This window comes from Delphinus delphis, chromosome 2, assembly GCF_949987515.2.
Source record: "Delphinus delphis chromosome 2, mDelDel1.2, whole genome shotgun sequence".
Lineage (NCBI taxonomy): Eukaryota > Metazoa > Chordata > Mammalia > Artiodactyla > Delphinidae > Delphinus > Delphinus delphis.
The window spans coordinates 172,981,637-173,002,524 of NC_082684.1; the positions used below are offsets into that span (position 1 = coordinate 172,981,637).

At 40.9% G+C, this 20,888-nt stretch overlaps 1 protein-coding gene across 3 annotated transcripts in view; it reads right to left on the reverse strand.

Annotated features, from left to right (window-relative positions):
* Positions 1–20,888, reverse strand: part of CUBN (cubilin) — a 280,926-nt gene that overhangs the window by 76,057 nt on the left and 183,981 nt on the right. For all 3 annotated transcript variants that reach the window (XM_060006307.1, XM_060006306.1, XM_060006305.1), the window contains exons 41-49: positions 17,251–17,448; positions 14,028–14,174; positions 11,798–11,988; positions 11,453–11,636; positions 6,933–7,107; positions 5,563–5,741; positions 4,197–4,406; positions 3,404–3,544; positions 2,537–2,718 (exon numbers count right to left, since the gene is read on the reverse strand). In XM_060006307.1, coding sequence (XP_059862290.1) covers positions 2,537–2,718; positions 3,404–3,544; positions 4,197–4,406; positions 5,563–5,741; positions 6,933–7,107; positions 11,453–11,636; positions 11,798–11,988; positions 14,028–14,174; positions 17,251–17,448 — 1,607 coding nt within the window. The remainder of the gene's footprint in view (positions 1–2,536; positions 2,719–3,403; positions 3,545–4,196; positions 4,407–5,562; positions 5,742–6,932; positions 7,108–11,452; positions 11,637–11,797; positions 11,989–14,027; positions 14,175–17,250; positions 17,449–20,888) is intronic.

Sequence of the window (20,888 nt, forward strand, 5' to 3'; positions counted from 1 at the left end):
ACACGCTCACATCTTAGTTCACAGAGTTCACTGGGGAACAGTTTTGTTTAACAATCCCTCAGGACCTTTGATATTTGGAAAGAAGGCTTAAATGTTAATCTCTGATGATCTGAAGTATAGAAGAGCTCAATTTTTTTTTTTTTTTTTTTTGCGGTACGCGGGCCTCTCACTGTTGGGGCCCCTCCCGCTGCGGAGCACAGGCTCCGGACATGCAGGCTCAGCGGCCATGGCTCACGGGCCCAGCTGCTCCGCGGCATGTGGGATCTTCCCGGACCGGGGCACGAACCCGTGTCCCCTGCATCGGCAGGCGGACTCTCAACCACTGCGCCACCAGGGAAGCCCAAGAACTCAAATATTTTTAAATGCCATTTTTTTATTGGAGTATAACTGTTTTACAATGTGTTAGTTTCTGCTGTACAACGAAGTGAATCAGCTATATGTATACATATATCCCCTCCCTCTTGGACTTCCCTCCCACCCAAGTAATTTTAAAAATCAATCTCAATATAATAGTTCTTTCCTACTTAGTCATGCATTCAAAGCTTCAATTTTCTTTCCGGTTTGAATTTTTAAAAATGGACTAGAGTATTGTGGACTCCAAAATATTCAACAACTCCAGTTATACACATAGTTATGACAATTGGCAAAATGTTATTCTACTTCTTTACAAATCCAAGGGAATATTTCAGCACAGCTCAAGAAAGATCCAGAAGTAACTAAACAATAATAGATTGAGCGAGTGATAGTCCTGTTTCTAAAAAGGACTTGAATGGCTTACGATTAGAAATAATGAGGCAGAGTGGGACACTAAGAGCTATGGAGAAGGATAATGTATTCCATAACAAAAGCTGTACGCTTTTTTGTTTACTGTAATTGATCATTAAATTTTGTTCTTCGGGGGCTTCTGGTTTAAAAAGTGACTTCCGGCTCATAGGACAGGACACAGAGCTTCCTATCATTTACTGAGCATGGACAAAATGCCAGGCTCTGCTAATAACCCACTGGGATTACCTTATCCAATTAGCAAAACAACCTCTCAGACATATAATATTACCCCTGTTTTCCAGATTAAGACACTAGAATTCAGAAAGATTATGCAATTTGCCAAAGTTCAAAGAGCCAGTAGTAATAAAATTGGGATTCAAATTATCCCTCTGATTCCAAACCATGAAGTAATGCATAAGGAAACAGAAAGTGACAAGTATTTCAATAATTCTAAAAACAGGAACAGGCAACACACTGCCAGAATCAAAATGGATTATTCACAACTAAAAGGCTGATGGAATATGTGCAAAACCATGATCAACGGCCTTTATCCCATTGACAGAGGCAACCGGACATGGGAAGTGCTTGTGGGTGCATCTTAGGGTAGTCAGTCAAGGAACAGAAAAGAGGTCAGTGTGGTTGGGTCCTAGTGAGCAAAAGAGGAGGGGGGTTTGAGATAAGACACATGGGTAGAAGAAGGAAGGGGCAGCAGATAATGTAGTCCAGTTGGGCCATTATGAAGATGTGGGACTTCCCTCTGAGTGAGAAAAGAAGCCATTAGAGGATGTTCAAGGAAAGCCTTATGGTCTGATTTAGGTTTAAACCCATCACACTGGCTGCTGTGTTGAGATGCAGAGAGACAAGGGTGGAAGCAGAGACCAGTTGGAAGTTATTAAAATAAATCTAAGTGAGTGGCAATGGCGGCCGCAGTGGAGGTAGTGAGAAGCAGTTAGACTCTGCATCTCTTGTAACAGTCCAGCCGAGTGAGCTTGCTTATGGGTACAGTTTAAGGATGTGAAAGAAAGAACTCCAAAACGGACATCAAGGCTTTGGACCTGAGCAACCAGAAGTTTGGAACAGCTATTTACCGAGATAACAAAGACTGGAGAAAGGGCAAGTTGGGTGGAAAATATACTAATATTCATCTACAGTTAATACAGTATAAACGTATATATATCTGTCGTTCACAGTTAACACTCACGGATTTCATTAGCTTTCTTTTGCTAAGGGAAGCTAAGAATACTAAGGGTATTATACTTATACTTAAATATAGTATTATACTCAAATATAATATTTGAGAGTATACTAAGGGTATAATCTCAAAGCATGAGCTCGGCAACCTGGAAGACGGTCGACCTTGGTCTTCCAGAGGAGTCACTCGGCACAACCAGCAGAGAACAGTAATGGTGCAGGACCACCATCTGCTTCAAACTTTTGGTGCTGGCTTGTCCTGTGACGCTGGTCCCAATCATAGGCTTAACTTTTCAGTTTACACAGGTTTTTCCATGTGTAATGATCATTTGCTTGAAAATTTATCCTGCCTATGACCCTGATATAGGTTGAGACAACTAACAGTCTCTTAAAACAGCTTTTATAAAAATTATGGCAAACATTTATTGTGACTTTGTTCTATCTAAAATACTTAGAATTTGTGTGAGATACAGTTGTACGGAGGGGAATATTCCTGACCTAGTTTTCTGACTGTGATTTATGGGTCAATAAACTCCTTAAACAATGGACTATAATATCCCTGATGGCAGGGGACACTTACTGTCACGTGCTCACTGCTGCAGAATGGATGGTCTTCTAGCCTCAGGTTGTCAAAAGTGAGGGTCACCCGCTGTCCTTCCTGCACAGTGATTCTCCATTCACACATCCAGCCATGAGGGTTTGGGTTCAGGTAGTTGGGAGAAGTGAAGGTCCCAGCAGGGCCCTGGAGATCCCCACCACATGCTGAAGGGGGGGTAAAAAAAAAGAGAGAGAAGAAAATAAAACCCAAAAGCCTAAGAAAACTTCCAATCTAATCCTATAAGGAATGTTCTCAAAAGTAAAGCATTTTTTTTATTGTCCCACTAGACAAAATCAGTGCTCTTATTTATCACTGTATGTACACAAGGACTATCTCTGATATTTAATATTTAATCTCTGCTTCCACAGATGGTAGTTCACTGGCAGCCTTTTGTCATCATGGCCCAAGAAATATGAGAGTCCAGTAAGCGCAGTAATCATCGGAGTCAGGAAAATCAGAGGGCTAAAGTCATCATCCAGTTTTTTCAAGACAAGATCTTTATTTCACACGAGCTTGTCAGGGAATCTGGAATGCAAATTCTGAGTGACTCGAGCGCTAACAGACTGGCTTTCTAAGATGAGGAACGCGGCTCTCACCTCCTGACACCCCTCACAGCATTAGATCTGTTCCTTTGTAGCACTGATTGCAGTTGTGATTTTTCATCTATTGGTGTGACTATTTGATTAATGTCTGCCTCTCCGCTAAACTAGTAAGGCCCAGGAAGACAAGGGTCACGGTGTCTTTGTTTAGTTATTGTCACACCAGTGCCTAAGAGGAGTGTCTATCCAATGTAAGTGCTCAGCTATATATATATATATATATATATATAAAATGAATCAAAGAACATACCTTCCACGCTGGAGTCAAACCGTAGTCTGAATCCCGAGGCAGAGAGAGAGCCGTCTGTGACAAACCTGACCAAAGCAACATTGCCAGAAGTATCTATGCTGTCAGGAATGGTGTTTCCACAGTATCTGCCCAATAGATTACCTGTGAGAGTCAAATAATTAAGTATTTATATGTCCAGGTGATTGATTTCATTTCACCTCTACTTGAGAAATTCTGCATGTACGAAGAAAAAAACAATAATAGATAAGACCCTGGCCAGGAAGAAATGGTGACCTCTGGCAAGAGAAGCAGGTCCAACATGAATAAAAATCAATATATTCAAGTATATGAGGAAGTGTAACAAAAACAGCAACGAATCAGAGCCGAGGGCAGCAGCACAACGAGGAAGGCTGCTCATGTGGTCAGTGAAGTGGTTCAAGGCGACAGAGTGACAAGCATCCGCCTCATAACATTTCCAGGGTGTGTTACCGTTTCCCTCCTTACCTTACAGGATGCCCCTCAAACATCTGAGCGTAGCCCTGGAAGGTCTCCCTGGAAGAGGATGCCCTCCGGACACAGTGCTCTCAGGATAAGCTATATAATGACACCAGGGCTTTGGGCACCACTGTTTCATGGGTAAGAACTGAGGGAGAGAAAAGCTGGCACTGTCCAGAGCTGACTGATCTGCACTTCTCCGCAAAAAAAAAAAAAAAAAAAAGTCTTGCCTTACTTGGAAGTGAGGAAATTTCAGAGGCTGAGTGAGTAACCTGTGAAAATAGATAAGCCCAAAAGACAGCAGACATATCTCACTGACCAGACGTATGGTTTTCCCAGATCTCCACGAAGTCTCGTTCACAGCCAGATGAATCCTGAAGGCTAAAGCCTTCAAAGCGGATGGTGAGATAATGTCCCGAGAGTCCCTGGAGATGCCACTCACAGAACAAGTCGTCTGCATACGGAAGCGTTGGGTACCCGCTGCTTTCAATGACTCCACTTTGCCCTGTCACCCTTCCTCCACACTCGGCTGCAGAAAAAGAGCAATATTCTATCACAGGTTTTCTTTTTTTTAATTCAACCAGCACATTTAAAAGCTTTTAGGTGCCAAGTGAACATGAACTGAAGTTTTAAAAATACTGAAAAGGTATGAAATGAAATCTGCTATTGGTGTACAGAGAAATGATACCACAAGTCCAATCTAATAATGGGAAAGGGAAGACGGAAAGATGTTGAATGGCATATTCTGTAACGTCTCATGAATTCTCTTGGGACACTATGTAAGAGCTATTAGCTGCAAGTAGGTTTCATTCCAGAACTAACTGAGAGATTGATAAGGGCCTGCCTAGTACCCTGTGTTAGTGATTCTGTAGACTAAGTCCTAGCTCAGGTAAAAACAATGCTGTGGTCGATTAGTCATGCCTGCCATTTCTGGTTTATCAAATAAACGTGTTACTGTAGTAATGGGTATCTCAGGGCCTTGAAAATTACTATCCAATTATTTCTTATCAGCTGGATGTGGGAGATTGAATTATATACAATTTGCCTCAGGCTATAAAATGACCCATGGTGTAGGTTAAATATTGTTACAACTAGGCTTTTCAAGTTTTGAACGCATTAAATATGTTTGGTTAGTGTTCAGACCCAACAGATACTAAATTCTATGTAATTGTGACCATATTGTAGTGAATCTTCAGAATGCATTCTTTATGACTCCTTTTTTAAAGGAAGGAAATCAAAACATTGAATGAATGACCTGGCGCTAGACACTTAGGGGAAAAAACATCTCGATTATCTATTAATGTTGAGGAGGTCAAAGTCACTGTTCTAAAAATAGTTATTTGATTACTAAAGAGTTTTGCATTTTAATATTGTACGTATTTCACGACAAGAGGAAGAAACGAGAATTTAACTGGATATGTTTTTCACTAACAAGTTAGGGAAAAATACAAAATATTCAAGTTTACTAAAAAGAGTATTTTTAAATGGAAATTAAAGTAAAAATTAAAATTGATAAATGACTTTGTGGTTTTAAACATTCACATTCCTAACTTACTTCTATCATTAAAGTAACTGCGAAAATTAGGCAGCTAGAAAGGCTTCTTTAAAAATGGCATGATCATTTCAAAAGTTTTAATGCAATTATTCTGTCACTACTTTCTTATTGACTATAAAGATGTTGTTACCTATGGAATACTTGGCCTTGAATCCCACATGAGTGGGGCTGCTGTCAGACCGGAATCTCAGATACATCAGCTCTCCTGAGGACAACTGACTGGCGGGCAGATGAGCTCCACAGAACTTGGAAAGCACTGGTGCGCTTGAATCAGCGCCGTCTCGCAACTCAAGGTAATTGGACGTACAGCTACAGTGGAAAGAAAATTCTGTTTAGTTTGCAAAGTCCATGGCTTTGACATATTTTGATAATAAAGACTTCACTTTCTCCAAGGGCATTATTAAACCGTCATTTCTCTAGTGCTCTGTACACAACACAGCGCAGACACTATGACAGGGTCCGTGTAGGTGGTGTGTCACTTCAAAAGGCCATACGATAGTTTTCTGAATCATACACTCCAGTGTGTAGCTGAAAAAGACAGGTTTTACATGTACCACAATGAAGAATATGTACTCGCCTTCCATAGTCTGTTGGTCTTAGAAATGTAAAGATCATTCTCGAATCAACCCCTAGGAATGTCAAAACACAAGGATTTTGTTTCACGTGATGTTATGACACATGTCACATGACAAAGATGAACTCTCTCTTGATAGCTATGTAACCGGGGCTAAGGGAGAATCTCAGCTGGAATTTTCCGTGTCCCTAAAAGAGGACAAGTATTTACCCAGTATTTCTTGAGAAAGTCAACCAGCCAATTAATGCTCAGTGAGGGGAGAGTGGCATTATATCAGGAGTCCAGAACTGGAAAGCAAAAGCTCTCATACCTAAGCTTTGCGCCTGCATGTATTCATGCAGATGTAGACACACGTTTGTTAAATGAAGAGAAAGATACAGATTTTTTTCAATCTATGTAGTTATTCCGTCCGTGTTCAACATAGTCAGACAAACGCTCTGGTTTGTAATCTTTAAAGATTCTTACTACACAGAGATTGGGAAATCGTACTGTCCTTGCTTTTGTCCTGTTTCTGACACTGGTGACCCCGGGTGTCACAAACTTCATTTGTTAAACAGATACTTTATCATTTATGACACTGAGTATGGGGCTGGCCGAATAGATATTCGTCTACCAGAGACACTCTCTTTTTCCTGTGGGAGGAAGAGCGGATAATATAAATCTCAGACAGCCACCCTCCAAGTCTCTCGGAGGATGTGCACAGGGTCAGGAGGGACAGTGTCTGTTTACATCATCTGCTCAGCTGATGGGTGAGTGTCCGGCAGGCAAGGTTTTCAAGCTCCAGGTGTTAAGCATTTCCCTTCCCCGTCCCTAGATTTCCTTTGCCGTATATGCTGCTGAGCGAAGAAGAAGGAAATTGTTCTGAGATGTGACAGCTGAAAAATACTAACGCTGGGTAGGAGGAAAATTAAACGGAGGTGACCTACTTGGGTGTTGCTTCGACACTGAATTGATCTTCAAACTGCAGCCTTATGAGCTTCCCGGGAGGAGCAGCTATGAGCCAGCTGCAGTCAGCGTGCTGCGGATAATGGCTGGGGTGGTTGGGGGAGGTTACGTATCCAGCAGAATCCGCATCGTGGATGTAGATATTGCCCCCGCAGGCTGTCAGGAAACACAGTTAGATCAACCTGCCGTCTGGAGAGAGAGGATGCAGACGACTGCCACCGCCATCTTTAAAGGTCTCTTTATCTGTACCTCCAATATTAATTTCCTTTCATCTGGAATTATCCTCCTTTTCTTTTGTAAGCAAATATCTTCTGAATTTGCTATCAAGGGAGCTACCACATGTATCACTTTTTAACTTGCCAAACCGTATGTCCTCACTGGAAATTTCACTCCTTCCTAAAGCCAACCAAGAGATTATGGTGCATGGTGCGTGCAGCAGCACATCATGGAAGCATAACGATATACCCACCACTTCGATAAGCACGTAAAGGCACCAGCACTCTAACTGCCCCCTGACCATTCAGGTCAATAGACTGATGTTTAAAAGACTAGACAGATATACATTTTGTACAACTCTCTGGACATTCACTCCTTATGTTTCTTTGGGATTTAGGTGCATTTGAAGAGCAAGAGATGAATGGTATAAGAAATTTTATGAGCCAGTTTTTTTGAGAAGATAATGAGCTTTTAATACTTTTTGAAAAAGCCCAAAGTGTTAAGTAAAACTACTTTCCTTTTATCAATAAACATTTATTTTTTGGCAATCTCAGCAAACAAACCAAGTAAGAACAATCTGGGTACTTACAATGCCAATGGAGTTAACCTGCTCAATAACTTAGCCTCACAGATACTGAATCTGCTAAATTCTATTGACATTTGTTTCCAACATCATTCAGCCGCTGATGGGCACATCCTGAGTTGTGCCATTACCTAGAACTCCTTCATCTCTGAAACCCTAGACGTTGAGCTCCTTTGACTGCCTTTAACTCCCTTGCTCCTGGTCTTTCCTTCAGATGCTCCTTGCAAAACCCCAATCTGGTGGTTGTGTTCCATTCAAACCATTCATGGAAATTGATGCCACAACACATGCATGTTCTCCACTCTCGACACTGCTAAGCCATCCTCCCGTTTCATCAGATAGATGACAACAGCTATATAAAACCAACTCGACTCCCCAAACCCTTCATCCTCCCCATTCCCTCTCTCATCTCAGCATGCTACTCTGAGTCCTCTTTTAGAAAGGAGAAGTCAGATGAGAAGTCCCTCAATTTTTTACCCCTTATTTGTTACCATCCTTAAAAATTCACCTACATCTCTACCCTCCTTTATTTTCCCCTGTACACTGCCTTCATGTATCTCGGGGTTGGTGTCCCAATCCATTCTGTCTCTTTAGGGACCCTGCTCTATTTAATCCCTCCATTTATCCTGTGCTTTTAATCTCATTCTCTCTCTCTCTCTCTCTCCCTTCCCTCCCCACTCTCTCCTCCGTGATACTTTGACCTTTCCACATATCACGAGCTCAAGTAATTTACAGCCACTTTCTTTACGTCCTCCTTCCCCCTTCACTCGTCAACCCTCTGAAAGGACTCCTTTCCTGGCCCCCCATCACCCCACAGTCACTTTACCCAAAGACGTTTGAAATCATTGTTCTGTATCCACAGCAGTTAACGTGTTGACCACACCTTCCTTCTCTACATTGTTGCCCCTGAGCTTCCTGGACATCAGCTCTTCTCCTCCTCCTTTCATCCATTCTCCTCTGAGAATGGACCATTTCTCCTGTCCTTGGGTGCCTCTTTCCAGGCCTTTCCTGGCATTGCTGGAGGTCCCCAGGAATCCCCCTGCAGGCCCTTCATCTTCTCAGTAGAAATAATTTCCTGGCTAAAGTCAGCCACCCTCGTGACTTAAACTGCAACCAGTCTCCTAACGGTTCCCGTATTTCTAGATTCAGCCCAGATCCCTGTTCTGACCTCCAGACTCCTGGTCCAGTGCAGGGGTCTACTGGACATCCCGAGGGGACATCGTTCAGAGATTTCAAACCGAACATGTCCCAGACTGCCCTTACTACCTACCCGCCGCCCAGAAGTCCGTATACAACTGCATGATCTTCTTACTGACCACCTCGTTTTCTCCTTAATACTTGTTGCCATGTGACATGCTGCATCTCTTATTTATTATCTGCATTTTAACACTGAAATTAAGCTCCATGGGGACATGGATTTTATTCGTTTATTGCTATATCCCCGGGGCCTAGCATAGTGTCTGTCACACGGCAAGTTCTTACTAAATGTTTGTGGGATAAATGGATCCACCAGCCAGAAACCTGGGGGCCATCTACGGCACCCTCCTGTCCCACATCCAAATCCACTCAATTCCGTATTTATAATCTCTCTCAACATCCCTTGTCTTCTGCATGCTTATTGCCATTGCCTTAGCCCAGGACCTAATAATTCCTCCCTGAATTACTCTTTCACCTGCTCTCTCCACCTTAGTATCTCCCCCTCCATGTGTTTTCAGTGCCGCGGCCACACAGGTGTTTCTAATCTGATAATACCATTCGTGCTTTGGATTAAAACCTTCCAAGGGCCCCCACTGCCTTCCAGTGAACATCTTAACTCCTTTTGGTGCCGCCCTCATGATTCCTGCCTGCTTCACCACCATGACGTTTAGCTCCTTTTGACTCTCTTCTCCAGCAGTTGTGAACTCTTTCAAATTCACGGAAATGCCTTGTTATTGCACAGCCATCGAGAATTGATATGTTGTCACCTCCTCTCTTCACTGACTGGCAAATCTCTGTCAGTTTCCTTCCTCTGGGGGCCTTCTCCCACCCATAGCTCCCGACAGCCCCTCCTTCTAGCCTCATCGTACCGTGTCCTACCTGTGCCTTTGCTTGTATGTCTCCCCCTCTGCACTGAACTCCTCAACAGACTTGGTAGTTTGCACAGTGTGAAGCACTTTGTAAATGTTCAATTAATTAATTAGAATGTCAATCAATCCAGTGAGAATAAAAGCCTGGAGCACAGGGACACAGAACTCTCAATCAACCGTACTGAAGGAGTGTCCCTGGAGAACGACGGTGTAGGACAAGGCTAATTCGATGCCACAAGTTGTTCACTGAATAACATGTGTTAAGAGCTGAGAAACTGAAGTGGCAAAGAAGTTGGTGTGCTGGAAAGATAGATGGGAAGTAGAACTGACTGTAGTTATAGGAAATGGTTGAATCAGAAAGTTGAGAGAAACAAAGAGTGATCATATCGCAACAGGTTTTGAAATCAAAAGACTTTTAAGTCTAATATTGAGGCAGAAAGCTGGGGAGATGGTAACAGCCATACCATTCTTGCATGAACAGAGGGTCAAAAAAGCAACAAGTTACAGTGTTTGCAAATCTATAAGGCTCTCTAAAGGCTCAGGACCAGGTGAAATCCTGCCCATTCACAGCTCAGCAGCAAAGCTCAGAATGGAGATGGGGAAGGATGAGAAACTCACTACCTATAAGGCAGCGGTACTGGGGTCACAAAGCTGTGCTGGTGAAGGCTCCTTCTAAGCGCCAGACCTATGTGGTCTGGGAAGTGGTGAAAGGACATTCCCTGTAGTCATGGAATCTACACGAGGCATTAGATGATTTTCTGTGTCAGTTGGTGGAGACGTACTTCCTCTCCTCTCTTCAAATGAAGACATTCTGCTGACATTTTAAATTCTCATATCATATTTTGGAGAATGTGCGATAAAACATATGGCTCATTTGGATTGATACAGGTTTTGAAATATGTCCAGGAATCTGTCATTGAGGTCATAGGGTTATCCTGAAATCCAAATTATCTAATTTTAAGGGGACGAAGACTTACTCTTTACAGACACCACTCCTTCCCTTTTTTGAGGCTATGCTTGTTTACTTATTTATGCAATTAAACATTATCTAAAAATAAATGTCACAAAAACCAAATCATTACAGCAGAATTAAATATAATTACAATCAAGTATGATTAAGACAAGGTAATTAAGTAAAGATCATTACTGTAATATATAATTAAATGGGTAATAATAGAATCAGAGGATTATATGTTCATTTAAAAAGAAGCATACAGATGATTACAAAACAATGTAATTGTCATTCTTATAATGTTTCTATAACTGTATGTAACATAATTAGACATTGCATAATGGAAAAGTCTAAGGAATTTCAGGGGAATCATTAAGATCAGCTCAATTTATACTCATGGAGAAGTTCACTTTGTTCATTCTCTTGATATATGGCCTTGGAACAACCTAAGCCTCATCTTACTTATCTGAAGAATGGGCACAATGAAGAAAATGTAGTCGTGATGAGATATCAAATGTATCAAGCATAAAGTAAGTGCTTGATAATAGGTAGCTACTCTTATTAACATTATTATTGTTAGTTCAGAAAAAAACTTTACATATTTTTTTCTCAAATCTATTTAAACAAAAAAGGCCAAGCAATTGCAGGAAAAGTACAGACATTATTCTCAGTGAAAATACTTACCTAAACTCTTTGCCTCATATGTGATTTTAAATCCTCGTCCTTCATTACTATTATCAGAAATGAACTGAATAAACATTTGATTATCTGAGGTGAACAGAGTGGACGAAGGTCGACTGCCACAAAAACGCCCATTTCCTCCATGGGGTCCCAAGGGTGGAGAAGAGATATCAGGTCCATTTTTTAGCTGGAAACACAAATTAAAATTGCACAATTTCCTTCATACTGATAAAGATGAGGTATACAAGTTCTATCAGTTTATAGCCCAGGAGGGGAAACATCATCATTTTGTTTTCTGAATGAAGTATGTAGAGAAAGTAGTTAGAGAAAGCAGCAAACAACACCTACCACCAAGTAATCCCCCTGGCTGCAAGAAGAGTCTCTATTTGGAATCTGGAAGGGCTGCTCAAAGTGTACAGCGATGGTCAGACCACTCTGAACCTGGACATGCCAAGAGCAGTTGAGGTTGGGAGTGTAGGTCTCTGCATACCCGGGTGACGTGATAATCCCTCTGTCTGCATGCAAGTATCCACCACAACCTTCCCAGGAAGAAACAAAGACAGCACATTTAAATAACACTCGCAACTGGATTTTGATGCTTTTTCTGTTTGTCTTGAGAATTTTCAAAGTATAGGCAATAGAAATGTGGTTTGAAACTCACTTGGGACCATAAAATGTTGGAAACAATTAGTGCAACAAGCTTGGATGGAGCACAGGCTCCTCGGTACTCATTTTGTTTTTGTTTCTAAGATACGGATGTAGAAGTAAGCAGTGGAGACAAATCCCTTAACTTTCATGAAGCTTACTTTGTAGAGGAGTCAGACGTACAACAAACACCTACATAATTAATATGTGAGGTGGTGATAAGTTCTACAAAGAAAGATGAACGGGGAGAGGGAAAATGAACTATACTGCCTGAGGCAGTTAGCGAAGGCCACGTTACTGCAGTCATATCCGAGCAGAGACCTGATTGAAATGGGGGATCGCATCCTAAGTGAAGTAAGTCAGACAGAGAAAGACAAATCCCATTTATCATGTTTATGTGGAATCTCAAATACGTCACAAATGAACCTGCCTATGAAACAGAAACAGACTCACAAAGAGAACAAACCTATGGTTACCAAAGGGGAAAGGTGGGGGGGGGGGGCGGGTAGGGATAAATTTGGAGTTTGGGGTTAGCAGATACAAACTACTATATATAAAACAGAGAAACAACAAGGTCCTTCTGTATAACACTGGGAACTATAGTCAATGTCCTGTGATAAAACATAATGGAAAAGAATATGAAAAAGAATGTATGTCTATGTATAACTGAGTCACTTCGCTGTACAGCAGAAATTAACACAATATTGTAAATCAACTATACTTCCATAGAATAAATTAAAAAAAGAAAAAGAGAGACAGGGGATCAAGACATAAGACTGTTTGAGAGAAGAGAATTGCAGTCCAGAAAACAGCTGGCGTGAAGGCTGCCGTGTTAGTGGTGCATCACAGAAGTCAGAATGCGTGAGGCCAAATGAGAGATCTAAACGGTTAGCCCGGTAGGTCGCGCAGGACACTGCAAGGGCTTATTCTGAGTAAGAGGAACACATTGAAGCATTTTGAGCATCAGAATGGCATGATCTGACTTAACATTTTAAAGACTCACTCTGTCTGCAATACTTAAACTCTAAGGAAGGGCAGGGCAAAGCAGAAGCAAGAGGTCCAGTACGGGGGTGACTTCTTGAGTCCAAGGAGGGTTGACAGATGCCTGGACTAGGGTGGCAGCAGTAGAAATGGGGAGAAGTGGTTGGACTCTGGATATACTGCGAGGGTGGGACCATTGTGGTTTGTTGATGAATGGGATTGATGGAGCCAGAAAAGAAGAATCAACGGTGATGCAAGCTTCCTGGCTTAAATAGCTGGAAGAATGCACTTTCCACTTCCTAAGATCGAGAAGAATGTGGAATGAACAAGTCTGGGGCTGGGGGAGGTAATAAACGGTGGGAGGCAAGAGTTAGTTTCCCATATATTAACTCATACAGCGCGAGCTGTCACGCACATGTCCACGAGCCACGTGACAGAGAGGGAGAAGCTCGAGCTGAGAAGACAGCGATGCAGCAGACGCTTATTTGCCAGCTGTCAGGGACCGACCAGAGCATCAGTGAGTGAGGGCAGGGAGCTCACACGGCTCGTTAAATATCTCCTACATTACCTTGGTTGTTTCTTAGGTTGAAGATAACTCTGACTTACCGCTTCCTTGATGTGTTATGGACATGTACTGTCTTCTGGTTCCAGCCATCCGCTAGGCTGAAATTTTGTTTTAAACATCTTCCTCTTGTGCCTACTGTGGAGGGAAGATGCCCTGCCCAAAGAACTGAAGATGGGGGACCATTCATAAATGCGGCCAGTTTCTTTCTTTCTTTTTTTTTTTTAAGACTTAATACCTGACATCAGGATAATCCCCAGAGGCCGGGCAGAGACCTGTGTGCTCTGACTTAGAACCTGTGTCCTGGCATTGAAACATGAGCAGAGTGTGTTAGGGAGACAGCAAGAGGAAGATGAGATGAAATGAATTAGAACCATGAGAACATATTACTCTTGTGAAACGATGCATTAAAGCCCGCCCTGGTTACACTGAAGTCCGAGGTGAAGTGGATCACCATGTGCTCTCCAGTTGACCGGATGGGCCCAGGGATCTCTCTGCCACAGAGAACTGCTAGCTCCTGGGCCATGCTGTTGTCTCCTACGACCAAAGAGAGGAAATGTCAGTGTGAAAATATGACGTCTTAAGAGTCTCCTCCACAACTTATCTACAAAACAGAAATAGTCACAGATATAGAAAACAAACTTATGGTTACCAGGGAGGAAGGGGGCTGCGGAGGGATAAACTGGGAGATTGGGCTGGACATATACACACTACTCTATATAAAGTAGATACCTAATAAGGACCTAGTGTATAGCACAGGGAACTCTGCTCAACTCTGTAATGACCTATATGGGAAAAGAATCTAAAAAAGAGTGGATACAGGCATACGTATAACTGATGCACTTTGCTGCACACCTGAAACTAACACAACACTGTAAATCAACTAAACTCCAATAAAAATTTTTTAAAAAGAGTATCCTCCACCATCACTGCAACCCAGCCAAAGTGCCTCACACATTATTCTCAAAACACCCCCGTTCCTAGGAGGCAGCAGGATTACCAAATAAGGGACATTCCAGGGGTTACATCATTGTGGCTCCAGTTTGTAACGGTGCCGCCTGTCTTTTTCTTTAACCTTTTCAATAACAACTTCTTTGCCAGTTCCCACTGCCTTTCCAAAAACTGGCTGACAGTTCTTTCTGGAACGAAAACTCAAAATGAGAGGACGTGAGATTGGGAAGTAACTGAGGACCAGTGCTGATATGTGCAGTAGATTCTGATCTAAACTATTCTGACTGCTGAAGGTCAAGTATCTAAAAAAAAAAAAAAAGGTTTGATTCTTCAGCCCCAGATCCGATGCTAATGTTATAAGGTCATTTGCCCTGAAATCTGCCTTCACCTTCAGAGGGGTTTTCTTTTTTCTTTTCGTTATTTTGTTGTTCATTGTTTGTTTTGCCATTATAAGAACACACTTCTCTCCATGTGTGGAGGATGAAAAAAGACAGTGTCGGCAAATGTGCACCTCCAGAGACATCAATGAGAGCTGGGTAACCCCCAAGGCCCTTTTTCCTTTGGCTTTTCTCTTGATTATAAATTTTGATCAGAACAACTGTCTCAGTCAAAGCCTGAATGGAACAAGGACTTAGATTCCTTGGTTGGGAAAATATGTTGTTTTTTCCCTAAGGCAGAGAATTAATTAATTTGAAACTTAAAAAAAGACAAAAATAGAATATGAGACATGAGGAAATTTGTCCTTTCGCTCAACTAGCAAAATGATTCTTTTTTGACATTGACCACAACCTAAAACTTACTCATTATTAACTAGTTTAGAAAACAAGTTATCAAACGTAGCAGCACAGCTATAAATACACGCTGCTTGGAAAGGCATTCTTTACAGGGGTTCTGACCTCTGGAAACGTTTGCATTTTTTATCATTCAAAAATTTATCTGTGACTCCTTTTGCATTCTTATCTCCATTATGCTATTTTGCTAAACATTTCACCCCAAATCTGTTGACTTATTCTCTGAGTAACTGCATCACAAAGCTTTGAAGCTTATTATATGTTGTTACTTATTTCACGTGTGTATGTTTTCTCTCTCAATGAGACTGAGTTGGGTCTACTGATTTTCGTTTCCTTCCTAAAGAAAGAAAAACAAGAGGAAAGATGATCATTCTTCTGGGCAATGTGCTGATAGCAGATAGTTGACAGGAAAAAGGGGGAAAGTTACGGTTTACCATCGGATCACGTTTGTATGACTGACTTGAGTCTTCACTTACTGCCCAGCTCCTACAGAAGGAAAGTAAAGCACCTCTGCCATTTGATTTTTCTCACTATACTTAGTGGGGGTCTAGGGTTAAGGGGATAAGGCAGACGTGAAAATGCCCATGAGCCACCAGTGGGCCAAAATCAAACACATGCTTTGGTCCAAAAAAAAAAAAAAAAAATGCTCTGAAGCTTTTTTCATTAATCGCCAAAATGTAACAAACTGAGAAGTTCACAGAAAACTCTATGCTCCTCATACCTCTTGGAAAATAAGATCCACAACAACGAACCCGCACTCCTAGAAGCTGCCCTTTGATTCTGTCCTCCAGGTGAACACCTTACTAGATGTCACCTGCTGTCTAGGCAGGCACTGGGGTTGCAATATGTGTCATGCAGGGCAGTGGGTCCCCAGCTTCAGAGACTCTACCACCGGGAGGCAGGGACCCGGGTCAGGCGAGCGGAGCACGTCACATCGGGGGCAAAACTTAAGGAGGTGCCCGAGACCTCAGAAATCAAGATAAAAATATTTCAGTACAATATTTCAAAAATGGAAATTTAATGTAAAATGAACAAAATATTAAAATTTTAAATAAAGACAGGATCTGACTCTGTACTTTGTCCAATCCTGCCTTACTCTCCTCACCCTGATCTTAACCTTAACCGGAGACAGATATAGGACCCATCCAAGTTTCTAGTTTAGTTGGTCTGGGGTGGGGCATAGAATTTGCCTTTCTAACAAGTTCCCAGGTGATGCTCATGCTGTCGGTCTGGGGACCTCACTGTAAGAGACACTGACTAGAGGATATGGCCTCCCTATTCTCCTCTGTTCCATGCAAATCATGAAGCACAATTCTGCGCATCTTGCATTGAAGCATTATTTATATCCCTCGCTCATCACATAGCAATACCACACCTGGGTACAGAGGAAAAGATGAAAAAATATTAGCCCTTAATTCTACCCATTCTACCCAGAGATTCAGTACACAATAGAAACTTGAATACATTTGCAATTTTAAATACTTTTCACACTTGGATCTTAAAGCCATAGGTATAAAATATCAAGATTTATTTCCATAGCCTTTCAACGAGAAAGCAGCACAACCCGGAAACTCAGATTATAATTTCCTACTTAAACCACAGGGAGTGTTTCCTCTTGGGAATGTAATGCTCTCCCTAACATAGTGTGCGGATTATTTTGCTCCAGGCAATTTAATGCTTTCCTTATGTTCTGCAGAAATGGTGGCCAATTCTAGTATCTCATGCTTTCACTGACCATAATACCTGTGCGTTTCCATGCAAATGGATGGAAGCAGTAAACGAGTATGATTATAATTGAATGTAACTAAATGTGTGTCAGGGTTGAAACTTGGTAGTTTTTTGTTTTATCTTGTTTTCTAAACGTTTCTCACCGTCTCTTATCACAAGTTTATCATAGCTGCATGTACTATGAGACTCAATGTCCAGGGAAAGGATGTTGAGTTCCACAGTAGAATCAGGAGCCTGGATAAGCCACATGCAGTCAGCGCCATTACTGTAGCTTTCAGGCCAGCCTGGGGAGTAAAGAAAGACTGGAGCATCTCCTGTCTGCAGGAACCCACCGCAAGCACCTGCAGAATGAAAAGCAACATCGTTGAAACACCTCTGGCAGAAAAGAAGGTAGCATTTCACTTGAAAGCCACAGTTCTATACTGAAACAACCAATTAAAACAACTTTCTCAAAGAAATTTATACATATTTTATTAAATCCACTGATTCAGACAGCAGTGATTTCCATAATTTTTTGAAGAAAAACACACTGTATTCTACTTTTTTCACCATAGTTTTACCACTTAACCCAATTATTAATGAGTGCCTATTATCTGTCAAGCATGAAGTAAGTCCATATGGAAGATCCTATTATTGTCGTAACCAAGGTAGAACTTTGTTCATGTTTCCAGTGTGCTTTAGTCTTCACCTTTTTTTTAGCACAGCTATTGATCATGTAATTTATATTAGGCAATTTTGAAAAAAAATTTCAATTTGGTGAAATGAAGCATTCAAAAAAGTTTGTGAGCTTATAATAACAACAGCCATTTTTTGGTGGTTGTTTGCTTTTTAAATAACAGTTTTGTTGAGTTATTATTCACTCACCATAAAATTTACCCTTTTAAATAGTTCAGTGGTTTTTAGTATATTCACGAAGTCCTGCAGTCGTCACTGCTACCTAATCTTAGAACACATTTTCATCACCCTGAAAGAAACTGGATACTCTTTACCACTGATTCTCTGTTCTCTACTCCACAAGTCTATGGAAACCACTAGCCTCCTTTCTGTCTCTATGGAGTTGCCTGTTTAAGACATCTTATATAAATATAATCATACTATATGTGGCCTCTTGTGACTGGCTTCATTCACTTAGCATAATATTCTAAGGTTCATCTGTATTCTAGCATGTATCAATACTTCTTCCATTTTAAGGCAGAATAGTATTCCACTATACGGATATACCACGTTTAGTTTTTCCATTCATCAGCTGTTCGACATTTGGGTTCTTTCCTCTTTTTCACTATTTATGAATAATGTTTCTATGAACATTCCTGTATAAATTTTTGTGTGGACATATGTTTTCAATGTTCTTAGGTATATAACTAGGAGTGGAATTGCTGGATTGTATGGTAACCCTGTGTTTCAATATTTGAGGAACTGCTAAACTGTTTTCCAAAGTGGCCGTAGGATTTTACATTTCCACTAGCAATGTACAAGGGTCCCAGATTCTCCACATCTTTGTCAATAATTGTTATTGTCTGTCTTACTGATTATAGCCGTCCTAGTGTTAAATACATATTTTCTAGTATATCACTTTAATTCATTTGTTATTTATTTAACTGTATATTTTCGAGTTTTTTCTGTGTGGTTGTTCAGAGGATTACAATTAACATCTTAAGACATTGTAGTTTGGATTAATATTAACTTAATTTTAATAGTATACAAAACTTGGTTATAATATAACTCCATTCCCACCCACCCCCATCTTTTATGCTATTATTGTCATAAAATTATATACTTAAACATTATCAGCATAGTTTATTATTATCGCCTTATGCAGCTGTCTTTAAATCAGATAGCAGAAGAAAAGAGCTACAGACGAAAATACATTTATACTGCCTTTATATTTACATATGTAGCTGCCTTCACTACCTACTGTCTAGCAGTAAAGACATGCTAGGGTCATTTCATTTCATTCTGAAAGCCCCCCTTTAGCATTTCCTGTAGCATAGGTCTGCTTGCAATGAATTCTCTCAGCTTTCATTTATCTGGGAATGTTTTAATTTCTACTTAGTTTGGAGGATACATTTTCTGGGTATAGAATTCTTGATCAACAGTCTTTTTACTTCAGCACATTGACTATGTCATCCCACTGCTCTGACCTTCATGGTTTCTGATGAGAAATGAGATGTTAACCTTGGTGAGTATTGTTTTTACAAGATAAGTGAGTTTCTCTTCGTGCTTTCAAGACAACCCCTTTTCTTTAGCTTTGATAGTTTGACGGTAGTATGTCTAGGTACAGATCTCATTGAGTTTATCCTACCTGGAATTTTGGGGATTCTTGGATGTGTAGATTAATATTTTTCATCAAATTTGGGATGTGTACAGACATTATTTCTTCAAGTATTCTTTTTTTCCCTTTCCCTCTTCCTTTACCTGGGACTCTAATTATGCATACATATGTTGGTATAAATGATAGTTTCTGAAGCTCTGTATAATTTTCTTCTTTCTTTTCCTCAACAGGATAATCCTATAGGACCTACATTCAAATTCAGGGATTCTTTCTTCTGCCTGCTCAGATCTGTCATTGAGCCCACCCAGTGAATTTCAACTCCAAAATTTCTAGTTGGTTGCTTTTTCTTTCAAAAATATCTATCACCTTATTGATATCCTCTATCTGGTGAGACATCATTCCCATACTCTTCGTTAAATCTTTAGACATGATTTCTTTTAGTTCTTTAACATATTTACAATAGCTTATTTAAAGTCTTTGTTAAGTAAGTCTGACATTTTGGCTTTCTCCAAGACAGTTTCTATGGATCGCTTATATTCCTCTGCATAGGCCATACTTTCCTATTTCTTCATGTGTCTCATAATTTTTTGTTGAAAACCAGACATTTTAAACAATGTAATGTGGCAACTCTGGAAATCAACCCCTCCCCCAAAGTTTGCTGTCACTGCTCTTTGTTCAGTGGCTTTTGTGTACTAATTCTGTAATGTCTGTGTTAATTGTTGTGTGTAACCATTGAAAGTCTGTGTTCAGGTTAGTGATCAACAACTGATTAAATAGAGATTCCTTTTAAATGTCTTGAATCGATAATTCTCTCACTTTTCTGAGTGACTGTGTGTGTGCACGTGTGTGTGTGTGTGTGTGTGTGTGTGTGTGTATTGGGATATGCCTATATGACTCTAGAAGACAGTTTATAATTCTGCCCTAGAATTCACTTTCTACTTTCACAGAGCCTCAAGATCCTACAGAGGTGAGAGACTGGGGCCTTCTCGAGTCTCATGTTGGGCATGTTTGTAGCCCTGCACATGAGTGGAGCCTTCTATGTTCCCAGAAATATGTCAAAACTTTTCAAAGTCCCCTATGGATATATCACTCCCCAGTTTTCCTTTTTACATTTTTGGTCAGCCTCTTATTAGCTGTAACTGGAATCACTGCCACATGCAGTTGTGATATTAAATAACTTGCCACTGACGATTTCTAAAACACACCCCAGAGACAGGGCTTTTGCGCAGAGCACACTGAGTCAGGTCAGATGAAGACAAGTCCTGAGAATGGAGCTTCTCTAGGAAGCTGCCAGACAGGTTAAATAACAGCAATTCCTTAGGGACAGGATGCTTTCTGGAGTTCCAGATCTACTCCACCCCTTCCAGTGGCTGTTAGGCTGCTGGTTTTCATGGCTAACGTGGTTGTGAGGCTATTGTGAGGTTACTGCAAAGCTAGGACAGGGAGAGAGATGGGAATAGGGAAAATTTAAGACGCCAGAAAGTTGTCTACTGTCACTCAGACTGAACC